General features: G+C 45.0%; 1 protein-coding gene across 2 annotated transcripts in view; it reads left to right on the forward strand.

The window, feature by feature from the left end:
* Positions 1–14,294: 14,294 nt before the first annotated feature.
* PAPSS2 (3'-phosphoadenosine 5'-phosphosulfate synthase 2) overlaps positions 14,295–25,537 on the forward strand; it is a 31,063-nt gene continuing 19,820 nt past the window's right edge. Inside the window, exon 1 of one of the 2 annotated variants that reach the window (XM_076339506.1) lies at positions 14,295–14,368. In XM_076339506.1, the coding sequence (XP_076195621.1) occupies positions 14,348–14,368 (21 nt within the window). In that variant the 5' untranslated portion in view covers positions 14,295–14,347. Of the gene's footprint in view, positions 14,369–14,438; positions 14,810–25,537 lie in introns of those variants that run through there. The other variant, XM_076339505.1, reaches the window with a different exon arrangement.

Consider the following 25,537-nt stretch of genomic DNA (forward strand, 5'->3'; position numbering starts at 1 on the left):
GTCATTTCTTGTAGGTATTTAGCAATAGATCCTCGTTATTGAGTATCCATTAGGTACTTAGTTTGTTAATTCTCTGATTACCTGTACGTAAAAATTAAACTTTGCCTGCAGTGTGCTCATGTGCTGAGGATGCAGTGCTTTTGTAAGTGTGCTGTGACTGGAACAGCATCATCTTTGATCAAGGGCTGTTTCTTCATTTTCAGAAGTACTAGTCTGTAAGACAGTTTGAAATGGAAAACAATTGATGCGGTTTTGTTTAAAACAAACAAACAAAAAAAACCCCAAACTGTACAGTCATAGGAAAAGGAGTGAAATGTCTCTAAAACTAAGATACCAAAACCACATATAACCTTCTAGGGGAAGAACACGATCACCACCATCCTTCCCCTTCTTTTTTTAGATGTGTAATATATTAAATGGTCACTTTGTTAGTTGTCTAACTTTTCAAAAGGAAGTTAGTATTATCAGATGTTAGTTTGCAGTTGCTGGTATGGCAGAAATAATGGTTTATCTTTGAATTGTTAAATTCTTGCTTTCTTGGGCTTTAAGTTATAGACTATTTCTCCTGATTGTCCGAGTCATTTCAGACCTGGCTATCCTAAGGACCGACCTTACTGGACTGGAGTGAAGATCGCTCGTGTCCTCCGCAGTCTTCGAAGGGTAGTCAGTTATGGACCATCAGAAGAAGAATTATATACTAATGCAAACAGTATACATTAGGAAGCCCACCAAAGCGTGGCGCCAGGAGCAGGTGAGCCAGGGAGAGCTCATAACTTTGTTTAAGATTTCTGGGGAGATTTTTTTTTTCCCCACCCTTCCTCCTCCTATGAACTTCTTGTCTTGAGGCCAGCCGCACTTTACTCACCCGTGTCATTATGTGATGGTGAGGCCACACTTTGCTTTTGTGCATGGTGTAGTGGGTTTCTTTGTTTTAAAAGTCCTGTCTGGTTTTTGTGTTGTTTTGACCAATGGGTGTGTGGGTGCGTTGTCTTTGATATGCTGCCACCTTCATCTTCATCATGAAGACTCAGCAAGTCCTGTGTATCCAGTTCAGCTTTTGAGTGCTGTTTTTGTGCCTGATTTCTCAGGATTTGTAGGCCTGTAAGTAGAAAACTATTTCAAAATTGCTTTGTTTCTGATGTTGATGAAGTTTTTGAAGAGAGTTTTCATTGACTGTGAAACATGCCAGGCCAGAGCTACGTTCTGCTTCCAGATCTGATACAGGTAGATGTTTGTAAAGGCCGTACGGCTTTTTTCCCCTCCCTTGTTTGCTTCCAGAAGTGGAAAATTAAGATTATATATAGATTAACCTCCATTTATGGCTTTTTTCCCAACTTAGTTCAATGCTTTAAAGAGATTTTTACTTAAGACAGAGGAGGCAGGGAGGTTCAGGCTGACAGCATGTGGTCTTTATGGTGGTGGATTTTTTTAAACAATTCCTTTGAAAAGGGGTTTAAAGCAAGCATTGTTTTTCTGACGTTCTGTTGAAAGGTTTGAGCACACCTCTTACTGTGTTTGATTAACAAAAACAAATAATTTGTGTTCAGGGAAGGGATTATTGTTGAAGGACTAGGATGGAAGGAGCTAGCTGAATTAATTAGTAGTAGTAGTAGTAGTATTTAAGGGTCAGAAAAGCTCTGCAGACTTCCACACCAGTGACCTGTAGCTCTCAAATGCTTCACTGGATGTGATAACAAATTCTGAACCTCTTACAGAAACAGAAGGTGCCCAGCTGATCCTGGGAAGCAAAGTATGCACCCCTGAAAGAGGAACCAGGTTGGATCAGGCTGAAGGTCCTTTAGCCTGGTGACCTGGCTTTTGGTAGGACGTGGTGCCTAAGCAAACGCATAGGGATGGAGCAAGTATTTCTCTGTATACTCCCGATTACTGGCCATTTGTGGCTACAGGGTTTTCTTGAGTTGAGGAAAGTGAGTTTGTGTTTAGCTTTATATATAGCTCTTAATCAATTTCTCTCCTACATGGCTCTCCTGTTGCTTTCTGAACCCAAAGCCTTAGATTCGCCTTGCAATGGGATGCAGCGGATGCTAGAGCTCAACTGTAGGCTTTGTGAAGGTCCAGCTAACTTCGTTTCATTTGAGCCTGCCACCTGCTAGACTGGAAATTCAGCCACGTTTCTAGGAGCTGTGATTTTAAAAACAGTAATAACTTTCTGATGTACTTGATTAGCAGAGTTAGTTACCATATGCAAATGCTAAAGCTTGGCTTGTATTCTGGAGCAGTTCAGTCATTTTGTGTGATATAGATCTTGTTTCAGTGTTGTGTTTTCCTGAACACCAGCAGTTCCATCTGATTCCTTGGAGCATTTATTGGAAGAGGAGTTAAACGCTCAATCTCTTTTCATCCTGCCTATGCTACTTATGGCTTGTATTTTATTTTCCCCAGATGGGAGAGGTCCATCTTGCTTATTTGTTCCTTGTGCTGAAATAATTCTGTTCTTCTAATTGTTATCATTGCTACTTCTATTTTTGGCTTGGTTTTACCCTGTGCGTATAAATATATTTACTGGACCAGACTTGCACGCAGTATTCAAGGTGAGGGTGCACCATTGACTTGAAAAGGGGCGAAATGATGATTGTTGTTAAATTTTCTAGATTTTTATTTCACACACCCCCACACCAAATTTCTTTCCTTCATAGGTGGTGAGCATCAGGCCAATGCGTGTGGAGCTCTTCACTGGTACCTCCGTCTCACTCCTGATGGTATTTAAAAGTACTAGCAACCAGTGTTCTACAGTTGTTTTTCAAAGAAGACACTGTCCTCCATGTATAATATATTCCTTCTTCTTGCTATTAGAGGCTATTTACCACTCTGAGTATTTTGGTTATGTAAAAATACCTGTAAAAATTGGAGCAATTTTGTATTCTAATGCTTATGAATTTACAATATCCTGTATTTTTAATTATGGTAATTTTTCACAAATAATTGGTTCATTAGAATAAATTTACAAGAGGTGACTGGTAGAGGGAATATTTTTAAACAATCAGTTGCACAGCTCCAAAGCATAACATTATAGGAAAATAAGGTAGAAAGGAGTTTTTGAGAGGTCCTCTACTCCATCCCCTTGCCCTCTATGGCATCCTCTATCCTGCTGATGGTTTGTCAAAGGCATTTGTTATCTCATGTATCGTTCAGCACATCTGCTACGTAGTGCCAGCTGCAAATTCAGTAAGCACTGATTTGATTTTTTTTTTTCCCCCTCATTTCCCTCATCTGGACTCTGATCTGACCCTGGTAGGACTCTGCTGGATACTTTTTTTTCCAGCTGGAGGGTGAACTATCCTCTAATGTCTGGTTTTCCAAGTTCTGTATCTGTGCTTTCTTTGCCTCTTATGGGTGTGGGCATCACTAGCCGTGTCATCTGAATCAGCAGCCCAAGGCTTTTCTAGCCCTTGTCGTAGTCTGGCATCCCCAGGTTTCATTTCTGCTGTAGAGCAAAACTGCTTGTTTGCAGTGTGATTGGCATTGTGCAGTCATTGCAAGCTATTACTCATCTCAGTGGTGGCTTCTTCATGCCTACAAAGAGTTTGATCATTGTTCTGGTATTTTTCTGGAAATTAAAGTCAAGCAGTGTATCTGTAATCACTGTCTACTCTTACAGAGGAGATAGTTTGGCCAGATAGTTCTGGCCAAAGCACAGGGAAATGGCTCTTAATCCTCTCTAACCACTCTGTTGTGCTTATTTATTTTAATGCTTTTAATTAGGTGTATTTTCTTTATGCATGTAAAGCATTACTGCTCAGCTTACAGAAACGAATTATGACTCTTAGTCAGATGGACAACGCACTGTGCTAAGGGACACCCTGCAATTGTCCTGACGTTGCAGGGGAGGAGATATCGTAGGCTGTCACGTGTCCTCCACAGCCACCGTTTTACAGAATGTCTTTCACAACTGTATCCACCTATTGATTAAAAAAAAAAAACAAAACCCTAAGCTGCTAGTTCCTGGTATATTTGCCAAAAGAGAGATTTGAAAACCTTTGTCTTTTGATTTCCAGCCTATAACTTTATACTTGGCCTTTGTGTCCCAATTCAGTCTTCCAACATATGCTCATTGACCTGCCTCATACCTTTGGAGATGCCACTTGCATCTCATTTCAGTCTTTGCTTTGCCGGATCTGGTAAGTCGATCCCTCTTAATCTCTCCTCCTGACTCTCCTCCTCACCTGACTTACTTCTTCTGTGTACTGGCTCTTGTCTCACCTCAGTTCTTTTGAATATAAATGACCACAATTGTACTCAGTTTTCCAGATGAGGTCTTACAAATAGCTCACTTGCTGGCAGTGAGATTTCCCCTACCTTCTCTCTTGGGAAGGTTAATCATTATGCAGGTGAGGTTTTATATTTGTTTGGTTGGTTGAGGGCTGTTTTCTGTGGCACTGTGGAGGTTTTGTGCTCTGGCTCCCATCTTCTGCCACAGAACACTTTCACCAGGTGTCACAGGTCATTTCTTGTGCATGGATTTGTGTATAACAAATTTGTTTATAATATAAAGAGTGTTACTAATTATATTCTGCATTTCTCTATTTGCCTGTGCATCTGCTGCTCTTATGATCCAGTACTGCTGTATAAAACCCAGTGCCTGGGGCCTTGTGCTTCCAGCCCTCTCAAGCATGAAGCATATGCAAAGTCCTGCTGTGGCTTGGCTTTGCAGGAAAGCCTTTGGGGTTCAGATTTCATTTCACATAACCCAGAATTATAGGGCTGTTCTTCAGCCCTCATAGGCCTTTGTGTGGCAAAGAATGGCATGTCTTTCCTCTGCAGGGAATGCAGGCTCTGCCCTGAATCCACCAGCCTGGACGTTTGGGTTTACAGCTAAGCTCCCCAGGGATTGATTATCCAGTGCCTCAACAGCTAGTATCAGAAGGTTCCTCCTTTGCCTTTCTTCTTCTGGGGCTGAGGACAGGTGAGATGGATACTCCTGTGTTGCCCTGCAGTGGATCTCCCCTTTCTCAGTCTTCATGCTTTCTGCTTGTAAAACCTTGCCGTGCAAAATTGATAGTAAATGCCACTCCCAGCGTGACATGGCCTGACTGTCCTGCACCCATGTGCCCTATGTCCCTGGTCAGACAGGAAAGAGGTGGTAAATCAAATGGGTTCTTGATAAGTTAAAGTCCTTTTTAGTTTTTTTTCCAGAAGGTGCTGCATCTGCTGATTCAAACCAGCTTTTGGCACGGGGCTTGAGATGGGTATAAAAGCCAAATCTGGAGGTGGTGCTTTGAGCTGCAGGCTCCCAGCTGAATGAGGCAAGAAAAAATTAATCGCAGAGGCTCGTGTGACCTACTTCTTAAGCTCTCATGTGCAGCCTTCAGATCAGAAAACTAAACAGGAGGAGACAGCTTTCATGATAAATGAGAAATTGTTTCCATCCTGTATGACAATGGAGAGCTTTCAGGTTGTTTTTAACTGTATCATGGTTATTGGGGCCACGTAGTTTGCTGTAGCATTAATGTCAACTGACATTTGATCCTGCTGAAATTTAAAGGACTGTTAACCCATTTTGAGAAAGAGGTTTTTCCTTATGTCCTGAGGTTCTTCCCAAGCAGTTTAATCTGACTGACCAGGTTACCTCTTTGCTGCCAGGTGCCCCCAGTGCCCCAAATTCAGTTTTCTCTGACGTTGACATAAAACAGTAGCTCAAGGCCAGCACAAAAAGACCTCAGCTGACTTGCTGTGGAAGTCCAGTGGCTGTGCATGATGTTAGCCTTGGGTCGAGAGAAGGTTACTGGAGGGTTACTGAAAGAAGGTTTTCCTTCAAGTGGATGTAGATGCTTTATAAAAGCTGAGCAGAGGGTGGCCTTTGTGTAGGAGGAGAATGGAAGTGTGTCTACTGTGGTCTGCACTACTTCCTATTGCCTTGGATGGAGATGGGCTGAGGTCTGAGCCAACATCTCCACAGATGCCTGTGGAAAGACAAGGGAAACAGTATAGGTCACGTTATCACAACAAAGCAGGGTGAACAAATAAACAAAATTATCTTCTTTCTCCATCTCCCTTTGTTATACTGACAACAGGGGTTGAGTGGCTGGGTCAGCAGTGTAACTCCAGGTGAGGTGCTCTGCTGAAGCCTGAATAGAACTGAACTCTCAGAGCAGGAAAGCTGCTGTTCAGTTAAGTCTCTTGGTTTCTTTCCAGCAAGCAGAACATGCCTTATAGTTCTTGAATACAGTGCACTGAACCAAAGCTTTTAACTTTTAAGGGCTTTTTAAAGGTGGATCGGGAGGGAGGGAGAGCAGATCACTGAAGCACGCCTTGAGGAGGTACGTGCTCAGTCTAATGCCATCCAAGACACAAATGCAGGGCCCTCCACCACCCAAGTATGCTCTGTTTGGGGAATTGGGCTGATGTGAACCACTGAACTGCTAGTCTCATCTGCCTTCCTGCTGGATGTGGGGCAAGCTAACGGACAATTGTGTGTTGAGACATATCCACGGCCCTTTATGAAATGTCCTGGTAGAACATTGGTTCTGCTGGGCCTAGCCACTACAAAAGATGATGTTCAGTATGTCTCTTATCCCTTGTGACAGCTGCTGGGAGCAACACAGTTGTTTGGTCAACTCCATTGGGTTGCAAGTGCTGCAGATGTGCTTGTTCTCGTTGCTCTTTGCCCGTTCCTCCTTTGTTCCAGTGATTCCGTTGATGTTTGATGTTCATGGGAGGAGATATCACTTGCTGTTCCTTTGCCAAGGGACCCCTGGCACACAGTTGGCAGCGTCAGCTTGGGCATTTTCTTAGTGACTTGAAGGAAACAGCTAAGAAGAAAAGAAATGTTATTTTCTGGTATTTCCTTGTATGCAACATGCATTTTCAAAGATGCTACTTATGTAGAAAATCGGTGTGTTTGGATAAAGCACCCAACAAGTTTCACAACTAGTAAATAATGACACCCTGATTTTTTAAAGCTTGTCGCCTATAATTAAGGATGGCTTTTCTAGGAGAATTGTAAAAAGGCTTCTCTACATTATTCTAAAAATTACAAACTTGAGATAAAGTTCACCAAACCTGAAGTCTTGCAGAAGTTTTCCTTAACAGGAAATTCCTGTAGGAATGGCCATTTATCTTAGTTGGCGGCACTGTATGTCTGTCTTGGTTAGATAGCCTGCCTGGTAACCTGTGTAACTAATTATGCTAGGAAACAGCATGGAGAAAAAGAGCTAAAATTCAGTAGTGTATTGCAGATCCTAAATCATCTGTCCTTGCACAGGTGTAAAGACAGATGAAAACGGGTGAACAACAAAGCCAGTGAATACCATGGTGTTGTTCACTGTGCCGGCTGAAAAAGTACTTGGTGCTAGAGAGAGCTTGTGTTCATAACTGCCCAGATTCTGGAGACAGAGGGAGTGACGAATAGGGGCTGTTCTTGTGCAGTGCTGGTTTCTTTGCAAGAGGACTAGGATGAACTTAGACTTCAAAATGTGGTGATAGGAGCTGACTTTGCTACTTGCCCATGCTTGTCCAGCTGTAACACTACCTGGCCCTAGAAAGGCTGAGTTTCCTTGGCCCTTCCTTAACCTCTGTTGACTCTCCTTCAATCATGACTGCTTTGGTAACAGCCTTATCTACAAAGATACCAGGCTGGCTATTTTATGCCTTTTTTCTGTACTAACCTGCTTTTGGAAGAAGGCACATGTGGCTTTTAATCTCCTTGCCTGAGTTCCCAGACTGCAGCAGTCTGTAGGGAAAGTGAGTCTGGGGTAATTTTGGGAACTGAGATCTTTATTCAATACTGGTAAAGAGGACAAGGTAGGGATATGGGCCAAGGTCTGTGATAGGGACAAGAAATCACATAGGGCAAAGGCAATGGATCTATAGCAGAAAATTACACACAATAAATAAATATCTTTACTGCAATATGACACACCACAAAAAGATATGAACCCTTGCCCTTCTTCCAAGGAGATTTGTAAAGTTGTTGTTACTAATTCATCATTCAAGGTGAGTGCAAAGAAAACAGCACACTTTTATGAGTAGAGAAAACTGCAGCATCAAAGACTTGCCTTGGCTGAGCTTCTTCATGTTTGGATCTATAAGCTGCCCTGACCAGCTGTGGAAATTCAGTCAGAAATCGCTGGCTGTTTCTGCTGCCATTTTCCTGACAAATACTCCTTTCCTTGTAGAATGTCATCCAATCCCCGGTAGGGATCTATTTTATACTTGTCTTGCTGAGATCCCACCTAAAGATGAGGCAGTGCCAGCAGCCTTCAGGTAAATAAAAGCCTTTTCAGTTCTCATTCTGCATTTGCCCAATGGCTTTTTGCCCCATCACCTGCACCACCTCTGCATTGTGTCTTCAAAACCTCAATCTGTGTGTCTGTGTCCTGAGATGAACACCAGCTCCTCTGCTGTGAAAGCAGCTGTTGCGTGATCGTCTCTGTGCTAGCTCACTAGGTGAAGCTGCATGTACAGCCCAGCATCCGCACTGGGACATCGAGCTGTTTGGATTGTGGTTTGGAGCCTCACATCTGCCCCGACTGGGTAGTGGCTTGGGTTTGTAATGCACTTTGAATTGCCTGCTCCTTGGAGTGAAATCCTTTGCTGTCCTGGTTGCATCACCCGTTGTTGCTCTTGTAGCTGTGGTGTAAAAACACAAGGAGAGCATGCGGCCTGTCTGCAAAACAGAGCTGAGATTGCTCTGGTGTCTGCAGGGCTGGCAGAGAAATCCCTAAGGTGCTGTACGTTTTTAAAGACAGGCAAAGGAAATGAGAAATATGAATAAGGAAAAAAGAGAAATAAGAATAAAGAGGTGAGTGAGAAAAATCAAGGACCTCTGTCAGAACTTAGAGATCTGGGTGTTGAGCGGTACTCGAAGGATAGGGCAAATGTTTGTACCCGCTCTAAAAAGGAGAGTGAAAGAAGCAGCTGTGTGGTTGTACATTTTTCATTATTACCATTTCCCTAATGATTATGTGGATTTGCTATATATGGGCTTGCTGTGTGGGGATGCCATCCCAATGGCTGGACCAGTTGCACTGGGAACCTTCAGAGCTGTCAAGTTACAGACTGGAGGGTGTGTAGGAAAGTAAGAGCCTGACAGTGAGCATTAGTGGTTGTGTCACTGAGGCACAGTGATCTAAAAAACCCAAAAACAAAACAAAAAAACCCCACCTGGAAATCCCAGATCGGGGTTGTTTAAAGTGAGCTCTGAAGCAATGTGAGAAGTGGGTAGGTGGATAGGGGGCAGCGCATGTGCCCGTCGATGGAAATTGTGTGGAGCATGAAGGTGGCTGTTAAATTGTCCTTAGAGGCGGAGGTATTTGTGAAGATGGAAGGTTATGAGAGCTCTCTCTTCACCCTTGTCCTGCTATCTGGTGGTGAGCTACAGAAGGATGCAAAGATGTTTGAGAGCTTAAGCTATATCTCCTGCCTTGGTGATTGGAAGACACCAATTACTATGATATTCTTCTTCTCTTCTTCCTCCCCTCTTTATTCTAAAACGAGAGCAGTGTTTTGTTTTCCTGACTTCTGGATGGTGCTTTAAAGATGCAAAGACCCAGGTCGGTGCAAAGCTTGTTCCTGGCTTGGGCTCGTTTCTCCCATTGTGAAATCTTGGCAAACTGGTTTTGAACTTACAGTTTCTGACTGGCTGTAGCAGTCCCCAACAGCAGTGGGTGTTGCCAATGTTGAAGGTTTCTGTGGCTGATTTGTTGTCACTTCTGGAGGTTTTGTTTATCTCCAACAGCTTTCCAAAAGTTGGGGATGATGCCATGTGTTTGAAGTATAGAACAAGGAGAGGAAAAAATAATGTTTCCCGCTCTTATTAAAAGTCCTAATTGCTTATGCCAGCAGCAAGTGCGCTACCAGCCTGTATCTCTGGTGCTTCCAACATACTGTGCTTTGCTTTGCTTTTATAGTTTATAAAACTTTCTGATTTGATGTTTCATGAGTGAGGTTTTAGGGCTGCAGATCCAGACTTGACTTACACATGGGATTCAAAATTATTTGTGAAAAGTCATGGGTAAAAGGTGCGGTAGATAAGCTGGAACTGCTTGTTGGGGCAGTTCAGTATCAAAGCTGGTATCTTTGCGGGCTGATGCCAAAGGTATTACGTATGTTAACTTGTGGAATATTTAATTTTCAAAGGTACCAATCATAATGCATTCAGTATTTGATGAGCAGAATTTGTTAGACTTATGGTGACTGAAGGAGGTGACAGCCTCCCCTGGGACTTTGTTGTCTGCATACGACCGAAAGCTGCTGAGCCTGGGTCTGCCTTAGGTGTTTCATAGTTGTGTAAAATCAGGGACGGTGACCTCCCCCTTTTTATCTTTCATGTGGCAGAACACTGCAAGGGACACCCCTCTCCTTCCATGACACTTGCCCAAAGGCTGCAGTACTTCTGGGGTTGATACTCTCCTACGAGCAAAAAGGATGTGGCCTGTTTAATTTCCACCTCTGCCACCTTGCAGGTGGGCAGGGGGCTGCGAGTGATATTTCGTTGTTGGTGAACTTGTTACACTAGGCATGTTGAGGTGGATATTGAGGAAACCAGTGGTTGTGCCCGGCTTGCAAGCGTTCATGTGAGTCTTGGCACTTTGGGGTAGTTTCCTGCGTTGCGCTGGGATGGGATTTTTGATTAGGAAGGCACTGCAGTGGATTTTGAACTGGGAAGATGGCTGTAGCAAATGCCTCAGAAGCAGCTGCTCACCGGGCCTGTTCGGTGGAGTTACATATAGATTTTGCTCCCTGTGGGTCCTGTTAGTGGAACAGTAGGTTGCACAGTGGGCTTTTAAGAAAGCTTTTTGTCTGGACATTTATTGCCTCTTTGAGATCTGGGTGTCAGGGCAATACAGACTTTCCAAGGGAGTGCTTAATAATCCCCATTCTGTGTGCACAAGGGCAGATACCTGGGGCATAACTTTCTTCTGTCCATCCAAGTAAGGAGAAGAACGAAAGTCTCCAATCCTGTAAGCAGGGTGAGAATACCCGCAAATAAAAATATTCCCTGTAATGCTTTAGCATATGTAATAGGGCCTGAAAGTTGCCAAATCATTCCTGAAGCTGCTTTTTACCAAACAGGGAGGCTGCTCAAGTGCCCTTTTTTTTAATCATCCGGAGAGATTTTGACCCCCTGCCTGCTTTGCTGTGGTGCTGCTTCTTTCCCCAGCTGCTGGGGGCTGAAGCTCTTACAGCTTGTTAAACAGCCCAAGAAGTTCTTTAATGAAAATTAACTGAGTGTCTCTAATTTGCATGTCTCTTGAGGTAAGCAACTAGATTTTTTTCTCTTTTGCTTAATTTCTGATTCTGTTTCATCAATTACTTCCTTGAAAAGCACAAACAAATTAAAACTCGAGGCAATAGCCATATATATTTAATTATTAGAAGTTAATGTTACAGAAGTTCACACCATTTTCTGCATTGTGCTTGGGAAAACAGAAGAGAAAAAAACCTTGATCTTTTATACACAAAATGTTTCTTATTTGCTCAAATTCTCAGGCAGGTTATGAGCAGTCAATTTAATTCCTAGAAGGGAGATAACTTTGAAGTGAGAAATGAAGAATGATGCAACAAATGGAGATAACATTGACCTGTTTTCTGTCTCACTGATAGATATCTAGGGGAAACATGGAGGTGCTACATGTTCTCAATACTATTTTTTCTGTTACATAGTAACACAAGTTTTCTGTCTTTCCACTGACCTTTCTACTGTTAATTTTTAATGAGAAAGAACTGTTTTTCCTTCAAAAATGTCCTCACTGGAAATAGTTGTGTATCAGGCCAGAATGGTTTATAGGGGCCTATGGTTACAGAAGCCCCTCTTTCTGCCTTTTCTTTTACACAGACCCCTTCTTGCTGCTCCTCTTTCTTCAGTAAATGTATTTCCCCACTTGCTTTGGTCTGTTGGGCACGTTTTCAACCCTTTTTCTTTACTGAAGATACACAAAGGAAAGGTAACATGGTAAGGGTGTAAAGATGTGAATTTAAAATTCATCCCACAGAAGGAGACTATTAAAGGTTTTTAGCCAACTAAACAAAAAAAAAACCCACCTAAAAATAATACTTGTAGAAATTAAGATGCATAATTAACTCATCGGAGATAATGACAGGCTCTTCTATGCTCCTGTAGAGCAGAGCCACAAATACAATGACAACTATGGTTAATCTGTAATCACCTGTATTTTCCCTGAGATTTTACATATTTTTCCTGCCAGGTCAACATTGATTTGATCAGTTCTGAAGCTCTCATGTTAACAAATTTACTCAAATCCATGTGCAAATAAAAGATGAGATGCTGACTCTGGGTGCTCTGATTTGGGCACGGCATACAGTTGCTTCTGAACAGCAGCTAAACAGACTAAGCAGCCTTGGATAATGCTTGGATGCCACCATGCATGCGGGAAAGCTTGGTAGCTCATGCCATTTTGCTGTGCACCCCCAGACTTTCAGTCATTCAACGTGTCTTCCTCCTGATATCCTCCAGGGGACAAGGTGTAGCCTGTGTCCTGGCTAGGTAACTGTTGCGGGAGGGTTCCTTGTACCAGGATGTGCTTTTCCAATGGGATAACGTGTTCGGGCTTGTTTACCTGTTTTTCCAACCATGCTATATTGTTTTTATGGCAGGAACTTAATCTGCAGCTGGACAATCGAAAAGCCAGTCTAAGGAAAGGCACAAAATGAGAGATGCTAAAAAGTGACCCTGGTAGTATTTAGCCGAGTTAATCCCAAATGTAATACCATGGGTTTAACTGGAATTACACTGGGGATTAGTTCAGCTGATAGCACTGTAATAGCTGCCTGGCTTCAGGAGTTGGTTGAATGGGTCTGCTTGCCTCCTTCCAGCCCCATTCCTTCACCTCCACATCATCCCTGCTCCTCTTTCCCCACACTGGGCCCTCTTCCTCCTCCAGCAAGACCTCATTTGAGGAACCCCATTTATTCCACTGTCTTTCCTTTCATCTCTCCCTTGGGGTTTCCCGTTTTCTGTTTTAAGGGTCCTTCTCTCACTTATCTCAGGGAGCTTTGCAAAATCCCACCATGATTTTCCTTTTCCATTAAGGGACTTCATTCAGGACACCAGCATTTTAAACTCTTCCAGAACAAAGGGCAAAGATGAAACAGTATTTTTTACGGTGAAGGACATGCATGGCTGCTGGTGATCGTGTGATGAACAGGTACCAGGAGATGCCCACAACTCCCATGCCCAAAGCAGGCTCTTCATGTTGGACCTAGAGAGAGCACTTGCTCTTCTGGGCATGATTAGAAGCCAGTTATCTCCTCCTAGAGGAGAGGCAGCACTGTTTGCATAGCTGTTCTCATAGCCATGGGCTGGATTCACAGCTGGATGGGTAGGGATCAGGAGGAAGCGGTCAGAGGACAAGTGCCATGCTGCATCGGGCCATGCATCCCCAGATGCACACATAGTAACACGATGTGCAGAATTACACACCCACAGGGAATGTTTCTTCCTTTGTCACTGGTTCATGGGTAGTATGGTTTCCCTCCACCAGGATGTTGCCTGTCCTCCAGTTCAGCAACATTCTGGGATTTGAGCTTTTCCAACGGTGGAAAATTAAGGATTTTTGCAAAGCTGTCAGCCATGGGCTTCTGTTCCCCTCACCTGCTGAGCTTTATGTGCCAGTGGACTCCTATGTGTTTCTTTCTAATCTTCTTGGCATTTTGGCCAAACAGTTGGGAGCCAGCCTACAGCGCTACTTGTTTTTACACATCATTATTATCCTCTGGAGGTGATTTTTCGACTTGTTTCATGTGGGATCCTGTTCCTCCTCTCTCTCCTTGAATGCACGCATGGTTCCTGGCTGGGAGCAGGACCCATACTTACCTGAATGATGGCTTTTACCCTAGAGGTGTAACTGGGCCAAACGCCCCCATTTCGGCACTGAAATGGGCCTTTCCCTGCCCTGTGCCCCGATGGTGGGAAGCCAGCTTGCCTGTCGGCTCTGTGTCTGCAGGCAGGATGCTGTAGCTGAGCCCAAACTCGCCAGGCAAGCCCTGAAGTAGTTAATTTTAAGGGAATTTTAGATTGGCATCGTTAAGCCAGCGCGCTGGGAGGTTTTGTCGTTGCGTGTTATCCCCTCGGTCGTGAGCGGTGACTCGTCCTTTGGGGGCGCCGGGCCCCGTACCGCCATAACGCTCCCCCGGCCCTGCGCCCCCTACCTCGCAGCCCTCTCGCCGGGCCGGGGCGTTGCTCCCTCCCCGGCCCCGCTTCCCCGCCCGGAGGTTACCGGCATCCCCTCGCTACGGGCCGGGGCGGAGGAGGAGGCGGGGGCGGGGGCGGGCGCAGGGCGAGAGGGGCCGGCCCAGGGACGCGCTACGTGTCGCGGGAGCCCTTATAGCCCCGGCCCGGCCCGGCCCGGCCGCGCCGCCCGTCACCATGTCGAGCCGACAGCAGATGGTAGGGCTGCGCCGCGGGGCCGGCGGGCGGGGGCCGGGGCCGGCTGGGGCTGAGGGGGCTGTGAGGCGCGTCCAGCTCCCTGAGGAAACCCTCTCCCTAAATCCCTGGCATCGCTGCTTTCCCCATGGGTGTGGTGGCTCGCACCAAGGCGGGCAGCGCTGGGGAGACCTGGGCTCCCCGGGCTCTGTTGGCTCAGGGGATCGAGCCCCGTGGGTCACATCGGCGGCTGGTGGGTGCCTTCTGCTCAACACCAGGACCAGACCCAGAGCTTTCCTCTTGGGACGCACCCATCACCTCACAGAAGGACATTAAAACCATCACGTTACAGTGCTGGGTGCTGAGGATGAATGCTCTTGCCGTGAGTCGGTCCACGTTGGTGCAAAGGCGTGGGTGACGTGCATGTCGTGCAAGCACCTGGGCAAGGCCCCGGCTGTCCCGCAGGTTAGTCATGCATCCCTCCGCTGGCTTTCAGCAAATATGCTGTCCCGCATGTGCCCCGCGCGGCTGTGCCGAAAGCTGCCGACTTTGCTGCTTGCCGCCCCAATCCTCGCAGAGAGCAGCCGCCCCGGCAGCCTCCCAGGCAAGGCCGAAGGTTGAGCCAGTGAGAAGGTTGAGTGACTGCCTCCTTCACGGCTTTTCAGGTTTCCTCTGCCTGGGTCCCCCCCGGGGGGTGAAGTTGGCGAGACAGCTGCCGCCACCACCACCGATCGGCTTTCAGCATTGCTGCAGAGCCAGTTTTAAAAAAAAAAAAATAAAACACACAGCAAAGAAAAATAGTAATAGCTGGAGAATAAATCAGTTAGAAATTAAAATTGCAAATCGCAGTCACAGCCAGAAATTGTTTTCCGCTTGCCAGTGGCCCTCCCTTACTTCTCGGATTTGGGATGTGAGGTCTGGGTCCCTCTGGCTGCACATACGTTTTCCAGGTTTTAAATCAGAACCATAAGAAATCTTGACGTAAGTCTTTCAGGCTGCTTTTGCTGGTTGGTTGTTTTGTTTTTTTTTTTTTACCTCATCGTAAATTTTTCAGATGGATTTAGCACATTTTGAACACACTGGTAATCTGTCCGGATAGGAATGCACCAAAACCACGTGTAACAAAGCGCGCCTGTGTGGCAGGGTGTTCTTGGAAACGTGAAAACCTGTGGTTTAGGGATTATTTCAGGGAAGGGAGGTGCAAGACGTGAGCCGTGTATGGGAGTTTTGTTTATTGCTGTGACAGGAGAGAGGCATTACTGAACTTCCAGAATAATCCCTCTCCTTTGCCTCCACCCTGGGCTGGAAAAATGACCTTTATAAGCAAGATTGCAGCTGACCTTTGTACCGTGACTGTCAAAACAGATGCTATCTGGTTGACAGTTGTAGGCGTATTTTCATATGCTTATCTGCCAGGTATGTGACAGAATGAGAAAAGGCATGATTTCAGTAATTACAAGAGGTTTTGGTAATTATGATGAAACAGTGATGATATCCCATTAGTGATCCTCCTGGTCTATCACCAGGGAGATGTGTTGCACAGAGTGTAGATGAAGTTCTTGCTCCTAACGCGGTCTCAGTGGCTTCTCGGTTTCAACCATCTCAAGTTGATATCAAAGGTATAGGATTTCACTTTGATAGGGGTCCCCTGATCAGCACAATTATTTACATACACATGTGGACAATCGCATTCAGTCTCAGTGCAGTTACACAGTGTGGTTCAGGAGGGTTGAGGCATCAGCAGCACATCAGAGATTTTGCCTTACAAAGGAGCAGACAACAGCACAATGTGCTCCTGCAACTAGCAGCCTAAATGTTGTAGCTCAGAGAAGTTTTAATATAGTGGTGAATTTTTCATGACACCTTTTGTAGCTGTAACAGCCAAGACAATTCCATTAGAAAATGAAGATGGGATGCACAGAATAATTTGCCCTACTGAGATCCCTATTAGTACGGCAGCTCGTCCTTCTGTTGCCCCTTACTTAATCCCCGTTTTTCATTCTCCCAGTAACATGAATCCTTATTACTCATAAAAATCCTTATTACTAATAAAATCTCAGGTTTTACTTCTTCATAGTGTGGGTGGTGTGTTAATCTTTCTCCCACAGACAAGGTTTTGTGAGGCCGGATGTTTCCAGTCCGAGAAGATGTCAAAAATGGGTTTTGCAGGCGATGTCAATTAGCTGTCAGCTTTTGAAAGGCGCAGTAGTGCTAGCTGTTGTGAGATGGACTGGCTGTGTTATTTGACTATGGTCCTCATTTTGGAAATTGACTAATTATAAGCCCAGGTTTTAAAACCTAAATTCAGCCTCTGTGCTCTCTGGAGTTTGAGGCTAGTTTGAGGATGCTTTAATTGCACACCCATTTATTAATAGAAGTTTATGGTAAGGTACAAAGAAGAAAACTTATAATTTTTTACTTCTGCATGTGTTGTCCTTAAAAATGAACAAGGCATCTTAATTCTGCTGAAGACCCAAGACTCGGTGTGCAGGAATCTCTCTTTGGCTGGTTAGTATGGAAATGCTCTCTTTGTTTCTTCTGCTCATGACATTGCAAGAGGCATGAAGTCCTCTACGTGCTGGGCAGTGTCCTTCTGTTCACAGACCTCATTGACAGAAAGCATTTATTTCTAACCAGTTTCAGGACTGACTTTTTGGGGAGAAGAATGGTCTTTAATGATGACCTTAAAGACTTAATGTTCCTTATACAGGCGTCCTGTGTGCCCCAGTGGTGAAATCCTGCTCTCAGGAGTAAGTACACCGTAAAGTAATTGCAGTGAGTAGTGTGGAGCTGTGGGACTGCCCTTGTTTATTGTGTGGGCTCTTGCACAGCGTGGCATTCAGGGCTGAGCAGTTCTTTTAGCCCCGTCGAAATAGCAGCTTGTTCTCCCCACACCTGCGGCGTTGCTGGTATTTCCGCAGCTCGTTACCTCTCCCCGACGAGCAGCGTTTTCATAACAAGCAGGATACAGATGGTGCAGTGTGCTCCAGGGAAACAGCTTGCACAGAGCCCACACCCGCGGGCATGGCCCTGCCCTGGAAGGCTGGCCCCTCGCCGGGGTGACTGGCTGCGTGGCTTGCATGTCCCCATGGGTGCGTGGAAAATGCAGCTCAACATATCTCATGAGATGGAGGTGTTCAGAGCCGGCTGCCAGAGTCCTGCCCCTGGCAGCGGGTGGACATCGTCCTTGCTGGCTGCTTTCAGTGAGTTTCTCTTTGTATGTCCTTATAGGTGCTTAGAGGAGAATGAAAGCCCAGTACTGAACCAGCCTTTTTCAGGGTAAGTGTTACAGCTTTGTCATCTGTCTGGTCTTGTAACAGTGTCTCCAGGAAGCTGAATGGCATGGCATGTGGCATCCCACGGGGATGCTGTTTCCATAGCCCAGTGGATCACAAAGCTGTAACTTCTGATAGTTCAGTTTTGCTTATGTAGGGCTTACATGCACAGTCACAAATTATGTGGTCTTATTTAAAGATAAAATAACATGTAAAAATAATTTAGATTTTTTAAAAAATTTATTTAAAGAGAAGGAAAAAACCCACAAGATCAAATGACAACCCTGAGGAAATATGAAGAGGCTTAGTTTCTTTGCCTAAAAACTATTCTCATGTTGAAAAAACTGCAGCCACAGGGCAGAGTTCAAATGGACTGAGTTGTGTCCAGTGACACAGTTATAGCCTGTGAAGTAATGTTATGTACAGCTTCATCAGTTTAATTGCAAAGCAATGTAAAATAAAAAGTTTATTAAAAAAGCCCAAACCATGTGTTCATCTCCTCACACGCTTATTCTTTAGTATTGCCTCAAACATAAAAACCAAAACATCTTTAAGGATGTTTATGTTCAACGCAGTTCTGAGTGGCTCATCACAGTGACACTTGCACAGGCAACAGTGCAGCAGGCAGCAGAGGCCTGATTTCAGGGAATTAGCGTGGCTTGGTCTGGGTTGAATTACTGAAGACACTGTTTCTGATGTTTTATCCAGCAATTCAAAAGTCTTAGGTTTACAGCTGTGATTTATTTTGTGAAACACAGTGCCTAACTCATTGCACTGTGACAGTAGAAGGTGATTGTTTTCTAGTTGCTCATTGCATGCTTAGTAGTTCTTGGTTTATTTTCTATCACTTTTTTTGCTTTATATCTCTTTTCTTTGAAGATCACGGGAAGGTCAGCAGATTAACTATCTTGATACGCTGTTATTCTGTTATTTCGACTTCCGTTGTTTCCTATAGCTCTCTCCCCTTTCTCCGTATTTCTTTTGAAGTCCTTTGCTATTAAAAAGTTACCTTTCCAGTCTGTTGCCCCCACCTTGCTGTTACATTCACTTGGGCTGTTTTGCGGGGCTGCCAGCGTGCCAGACCCGTGTTTATTAACCATACTCTGCTCTGTAAGAGCAGGGATGTTCAATTTGGGGAATTTCACGGAAGAAAAGCCAGAAAAAGTTGCAGGCTCCTAAATATGAATGCCTCTTTCTTTCCATGGTTCAGGGAGGCTGAGCCCTCCAGTGGATGGGGAACAAAATAATCAGCTTGGTGTGGTCCAGCCTCAGAAGCTGCAGGCTGGGGACCTTGGTGGACCTTCCCCAAGTGCAGGAAGGCTTGTCTGGTGTCCCCTGGTAGTGCCGTCGCAGCAGGAGCAGCAGGGTGTGTTTTCCAGGAGGCTGCGTGGACAGAGCATCTCCCAGGGCTGTAGAAGGGTGTGCACGTGGAAAAGTGGAAGGGTTTTTCTGCTGGGGTGGGTGGTTCCTGCCTGAACACCCCTCCAAGGGGAGAGGCAGGTAGGTCAGGCCTGATCCCTGCGGGTGTGCTCGGAGGTTAATCTTTTGCTTTCCCAAAAGGACTAGTGGCTCTTCAGGATATCTCTTCATCTCCCAGGAGCCTCATTTGGAGGAGCGCAGCTGAGCGCTGCTGCTGGTGGTGGTCTGCATGGTGGGTGCCATCTGGGGTGGTGGCCGGGGCACCTAAACCTGACTGTAATTTCTCCAGCTCTGAGTCAAAGCGCTTTGAGTCAGCATGTTGTTTCCTGTCCTGCTGCTGGACTCCTGGCTAAATACAGACTCCAGCCTCATCTGGTTTTCAGGTTGCACTGATTAAGTCACGGCCAGTTACAAATCTCTGCCAAAACCTGTAACTCAGGCATAGGTTTCCATCCATGCTCTCCTTGGGCAGCCCCTACAAGTGGTTTTAGGCAAGACAGTGGATGATTTTGAAGACCCCAAGCTACCCAGACATGTGCACTGCAGCTGCAGCTTAGATTTAGGCCACAGGGATTTTGTTTTTCTGGAGGGTTTTCAAGAGAAGTACCGGCATACTTGCTTTTTTTTTTTTTTTTTTTTTACTGAGCTGATGTTGATCCTGGAGGGTGTCTTTAAATAGCCTTTAAAAATGAAAAGACCTCACCTATCTGAAACCAGGTGTTTTAGATAAACTTGCAGCTGTACGCGCCCACGAAAGATAAGTGGCATTTAGGGCCCGTATTAATGCTCCTAATGATATGCCCTGCCTTGAACTTGTACTTTGGTCACAGTGCTCGTACACTTTGATATCTTAAAAGTCCATTAAGAGAAACGCCATGTAATTCAGGTTACTGTTTATTAAATTACTTTTATCGTGAGCGAGGTGACTAATGATTATCTCTGATTTAGCTCTGAATCACAGCTGTAGGAAGTGAGAAATAATAGTTCCTTAATGGTCTCACAGCTCAATAATTTCTAAGTGAAAATTTACTTGGAGTGTATCATTAACAAAAGGAGGGATGCAAAAAAGCCTGGTCAAGGCATTCAGCATGGATGTGCATCATGAAATGGGATGCTGGGAAGTTAGGATTTTGCCTGAAGGGCTGGTAGCTCATTGCTAGTGCTGCCTCCTGTCCCTCGCAGAGCGGTCCTTTTTCATTTACTTACAGCTTGGCTTGGTTACAACTATGTGTGTCGAAAGTTTTATCTACTGAGTGGGTGCCAAAATATGTTGGCCTGTTTGGAGAGCAGAGCTTGAGAAAGGAGCCAGTTTGTGTAAATTTTTTTTTTTTTTTTTAACATGGCTTCTCTTTAAATGCAGCACTTCGGGTTTGTTGAGATGAGGTTTTTTGGTGCATCTTTGGAAAACGACCATTTGTACCTACATGTCTAAGACTTTCTGACCTTGAGGTCTTCACGGCCTTTCTGGCAGAACAAAATGTTTTCTTCAATATCGAACCATTTTTCAGCTTTCCATTGTGGTGCAAAAAAGCGTGTCGGGCGGGAGGTCATTTTTCAGGCCTGCCCAGCCCTTCTGATGGGAAGATCATTTGTTTGTGTTGCCAGCAGGTGTGGGAAGAGGGGAAAACCCCCTCATTTTAGAGGAGGTGACTGCTGCTGCAGGGAGCTGTGTTATGTGCTTGCCTCTGCCAGGGATCATGGGCATGATGCTGGATGAGTCACCTCAACCAGGGCTAGGGCAGCTCATTACATCTGCCCACGTCTTTGCAAAGCTGGTCTGAGACCATGGGGATGGATGCGAGGAGCGTCAAGCTCTTGGAGGTGCAGCCTGAAGTCCAGGGAAGCTGCTCTTCAAATATATGTCACTTTTATAGGGCTTAAATATTGCAGGAGCTCAAGTCTTCATCTTCTGTTTGCCTCACTCTCTGCTGCTCTTCTGTGGCTGTAAAATTGGGGATGATGCCACCCTCAGAGAGATAGTGGGAGTTTGCATGAACTTTTGAGGGACGAAGTAACAATAATCCCCAGGGAAAATGTGTAACTGTCCTTCAACCAGCCTTTGCGTAGTGTGTAATGACTAAGACCTGTGCCTACACCTGGCTTAGGGAGGGGTGGGGGAAATGCTGAATAGCCACTCATTCAAGAAGAGTACAACATTCTTGGTGCTGACTTAGGCAAGGGTCTAGGTAACCCCATGTGTGCTCACATAATCAAAAGCCTGTCTTGCAGCTTGTATGGGTCAGATGCACAGGTAGATGGGGCAGGAAACCTTCACCCTGGTGTCTCTGAACTTGAGTCCTCAACTTGGACTTTGCTCATGCAGCTTGTTGTGTAGAGTGGCACATTCAATGGTATTATGGTGAAAACAAGCCCACCTTCAGCCAACAGAAATACCGAGGGGACTGAGGAGATACTGAGTGAGGGGAAGGTCTGTTTGGCCCCATCTGTAGTTTCCAGCAGCAGCCGAGAGTGGGGGCCAGGGAAGAGTTTATGGCTGGGACGCCATGGTGCATTGTCCTAGCTTCCATTGATTTATGACTTGAGATACCAGAGGCCATGCCTTTCTTCCTGACAGTCCTTGATGAACTTTCCTTCCATGAATTCATCTTAATGATTTTTTCCAGCCAAGTGATCTTTTGGTCTGCCCAGCAGAATTCCCCCATTTGACCGCACCCTGTGTGGTGGTTCTGGCCAAGCTTCCCCACAGTCCTTCCTGCTGCTGCTTTTGCACTTTGCAAACCTTAAAAAAAATTGCTGAGGTGGAGAGAGATCTCCTGTCGCCTGCTGGTGACCATTGACCATTGCAAAGCCAAGTGCATGGGGTTCAAGATGCCAGGTTCAAGACTGTGCGTCCATCCTGGATACCGAATAAGACAGGGAGAGGCAGTGTGTGGCCGTGACGCTGAGCTCCCACCAGCCTGGGCTTGTGTCCAGCTTTATTCTTTCAGCAGCCTGCCATGATGTCCTGTAGAGGAGAAGTGACGCAAAAGGATTAGTTCTTTTATGGAAATATATATATATGCACCCTTAAAACCTGATGAAACTGATTGAAATGCAGATCCTCTGTAGCTCCCACTGCTTATGAAATCACTAGAGCTTCCCAAAAGGTACATGATTTCTTTCCTGAGAGGGATATGATATGCATGTTAAAAACAGGTATCTTGTCCCCATATCGGTTAGATTGAAGACGGGCTTGGTTCAACCTGTGCTAGCTTGGGGGGGTGGAAGGCGATTCTGCTTTCTTACTTAGCAGAAGATGGAGCTGGCATACCACCTGCCTGCTCATAGCCACAGTTAGATGTTGGCCTCCAAGTTTGAAAACCTGTTGCAAACTGAGTTAACAGGGACACAAAACTGTTGAATGTGGCTCACTGTTTTGTGTTAGAGCAGTGCTGCCATGCCAGTTCAGCTTTTAAAGGTAAGTTAGCGACGGTCCTCATTTGTTGAACTGATTTCTGGAGCTATCAAAGGGAATGGTTTTGATGAAATGGGATATCGCTCTGACATCCTGGCTCCTGGTGTTCACTGGAGGACCCTCTGGGTAAGCCAGTCCCACATGGCATCTCTGAAGAGCAGAGCTTGTGTTTTTGATTGTATCTTACAACTGGACAAAATTTAGCTCAGCTGACCATCTCCTGGCACTATACTGCAAGCTTTTCTTTGCATGGTATTTGGTGCAGGAGCCCTGTCTGTCTGTCTTGCTTGTTTTAAGGGATAGGGTGCCTGCTTTGCCACGGCAAGAGATGGGACACGTACAGTGGCTTATTTACCATAAAGAGCCACAACCCATTAATTAAATTCCTAAATCTCATATGCAAGAAAAGAAATTATTACATGTAAATACAATTCCTCCCTGAATTTTTTTGATACTGAAGTTAATGTGTAGTCAAAATATGTACCCTTGTCCTCCTTTCCTCTTGTCCCTGAAATCTGAGGGACTGATACTCAGTTTACCATTTCTGTAACTTGGTATTTTTCTCCAAAAGAAGATACAGAAGCGTGGCTGTGTGTACTGGGTAGTTTTTCCTCGTAGGGGAGCAGTAATGTGCTGCTCTGTTTTGGTGCAGCATTTCTCATGCAGATGCCATTGCACCGTGCAAAGCAGCTCAGCTGGCTGTCGGTCACGGCTCTGTGCACCACCAGGCGCTGGGTTTGCCCGTGGAGGTCACCACGCTACACCATCTCTGTGTTTTTTATCTAGTCACCTACCTTCTAGTCACGTAATCACCTTCTTTTTGGTTTTCTCAGAGGTTAAATAGATGTGCTTGATCTCTTTCTGTGGGTGTTCAATCCCAAAACTTATCCATACTGCAGTGAGAACATCATTTGTGTTCCCTCTTTTTGCAAGATAAGCAGTTTTTGCATTGTCAGTGGTCCTGTGGTCTTGGCATGATCCAGAGCAGCCTTGTAACAGACCCCAGGCATCAAAACAAAGCAGTTCTCCTTTTGCAATGTCAAACCTATTGTTTGCAAATTGAGCATGAGCCGAACTGCTGAAACGGGTTCATTTAGGGGAGGTAATTTAGAAAAACTGCTTTGAATATAAAAAATAGGACAACCATGGAAGGATTTCTTGTTTAAATCGTTATTTTTGTCAGTGGCTGCAAGATGCTTTATTTGTCAAATATTTGTTGCCTATGCAGCTGTCCCTTGTGATTTCTGGAATGAAGACGGGAAGATTTTTTTTATAACATCTGTCCCGGTCTTGCAAATTTGTCCTGAAAATGTAGGAGCACAGGATGACTCACTAGTTTTCCTGTGTCGAGGAAATTAGAGTAGTGACATCATCTAATTCAGAGATAAAGAAACGCCTGATCTGGGTGCCTTCAGAGGGGCAGATTTTAACACCCAACCTGCTGGTTTGAAGTTACACAGTCTAGAAATCAGCGTCTGATTTGCAAGGTGAGTGGAACATGAGCTCGTACACTGAGCCTGGTTTGGGGTTGGGTTTTTTTTGCCAGGGTTGTATAAAACTTGATTGTGGCAACCCCATACATGCAAATTTATACCAAGAGAAAAATATTTTAACTGCGATCAAAAATAAGGTCTTGCTAAGAGCTCAAAAATTCCTGCGGGTTAAGAAAAAAAAAACAGTATAGCTAACACCACCTTGAAAACCTCGTGTGTTAGTGATGTTTGGCATCTCCAACCGTCTGTCTCCAAGCTGAAAGACTGCTTGTTTCAGGCAACTGGGATGTCTCTGCTGGTCTCCTTAAGATCTTCTGTGTTAATGTTCCTGGCAGGGGACAGGGGCCGAGGTAGCTATGCCAAAAGGAACAAGCGTCAAAGGCGGAAGGTGCCAAGGAGTGAGTGAGGTCTGCTGTGGTTTATTCAGAGTGCTGAATAAAGAAAGGGAGCCCAGTTCAGCATCCTGCGTGGTGCGAGGGAATGCTGGCAACCCCAGCGCTGAAACCTCTGCAGGGTATTTGGTGACACATCACTGTATTACTCAGCGAAGTCTAAAAAGAAAACACAACATTATTTCTGCTCGCATACGGGTGGTGGGAGAGGAGGAGAGTCCTGCATGCAGGGAAGTGTGGGGACGACAGCACGGGAAGCAGGAAGGTGGGTGGTATGGTAACGCATCGGGTGCTTGAGAAGTCCCACTTCCCTGTCTGGACCTGCGAGCCAGGCTCCGCGTCATGATGGTGGGATCCTGGGAGGTGGAATGGGCAAAATTTCCAGGGTAACTCCATCTTCATGGGGTTTTTCCCTGGGAAAGAATGGAGCTGATTTTGAAGCATTTACCGCCTTAGTCCATTCAATGAATCAAACTCAAGTTTGGGAAAGGTCTATAGGTTTAGGGTTACAAGAGCTAAATCAGGACTTTAGAGACTCCGAGGTTTCTCCATCATTCTTCAATATGATCATAATCAAATCTTTGCTTCCACAAGCGAAACCCCCCTCTTCCCTATCTTCCTCCTTTTCTTTTGAGTATAATAGTTTTGCTTTTCTGCAGCAAATGACTCTTTTACCGAAGGTTTTTCCCCCTTGTTGGTGATGGACTCTGTCTTCTCCATCATGTCAGCTCATCCATTTGCAAGAGCAGCCATGGGAATTGCCCTGGTAGAAGAAAATAATTTTTTAAGGAAAAGTCCTATAAACTTAATTTTTATGCATCGAATTCAACTAATAGGACAAAAGATTTTTTTTTTTTTTTTTTTTTTAGTAAGATGGCAGGATTTGGGAGGGAATTTTAAACAATAAGACCAGTCTCTGGAGGCTTAAGCAAGTGTTTGACTTCAAACTTGAAAGCTTGCTTGATCATTTTATCATTTTAAAAGCCTATTTTACCATTTACAAATATGATCAGCTGAAAACATTTTGAAAGCCTCTGTATTTTTATTTTTTGTTTTTCTCCTGCAGAGGTGTCCAGGCTGCATTACCAAAATAGGGCGTGTATTAAATGCTTGACTGGAAAAAAAATGAATCATATTCCTAATGATGTGAGATAGCCCTATAAATAAAAATGCAGCTGGGGGAATCCTGACCCTACCCT

This window comes from Aptenodytes patagonicus, chromosome 5 (assembly GCF_965638725.1).
Source record: "Aptenodytes patagonicus chromosome 5, bAptPat1.pri.cur, whole genome shotgun sequence".
Classification (NCBI taxonomy): Eukaryota; Metazoa; Chordata; class Aves; order Sphenisciformes; family Spheniscidae; genus Aptenodytes; species Aptenodytes patagonicus.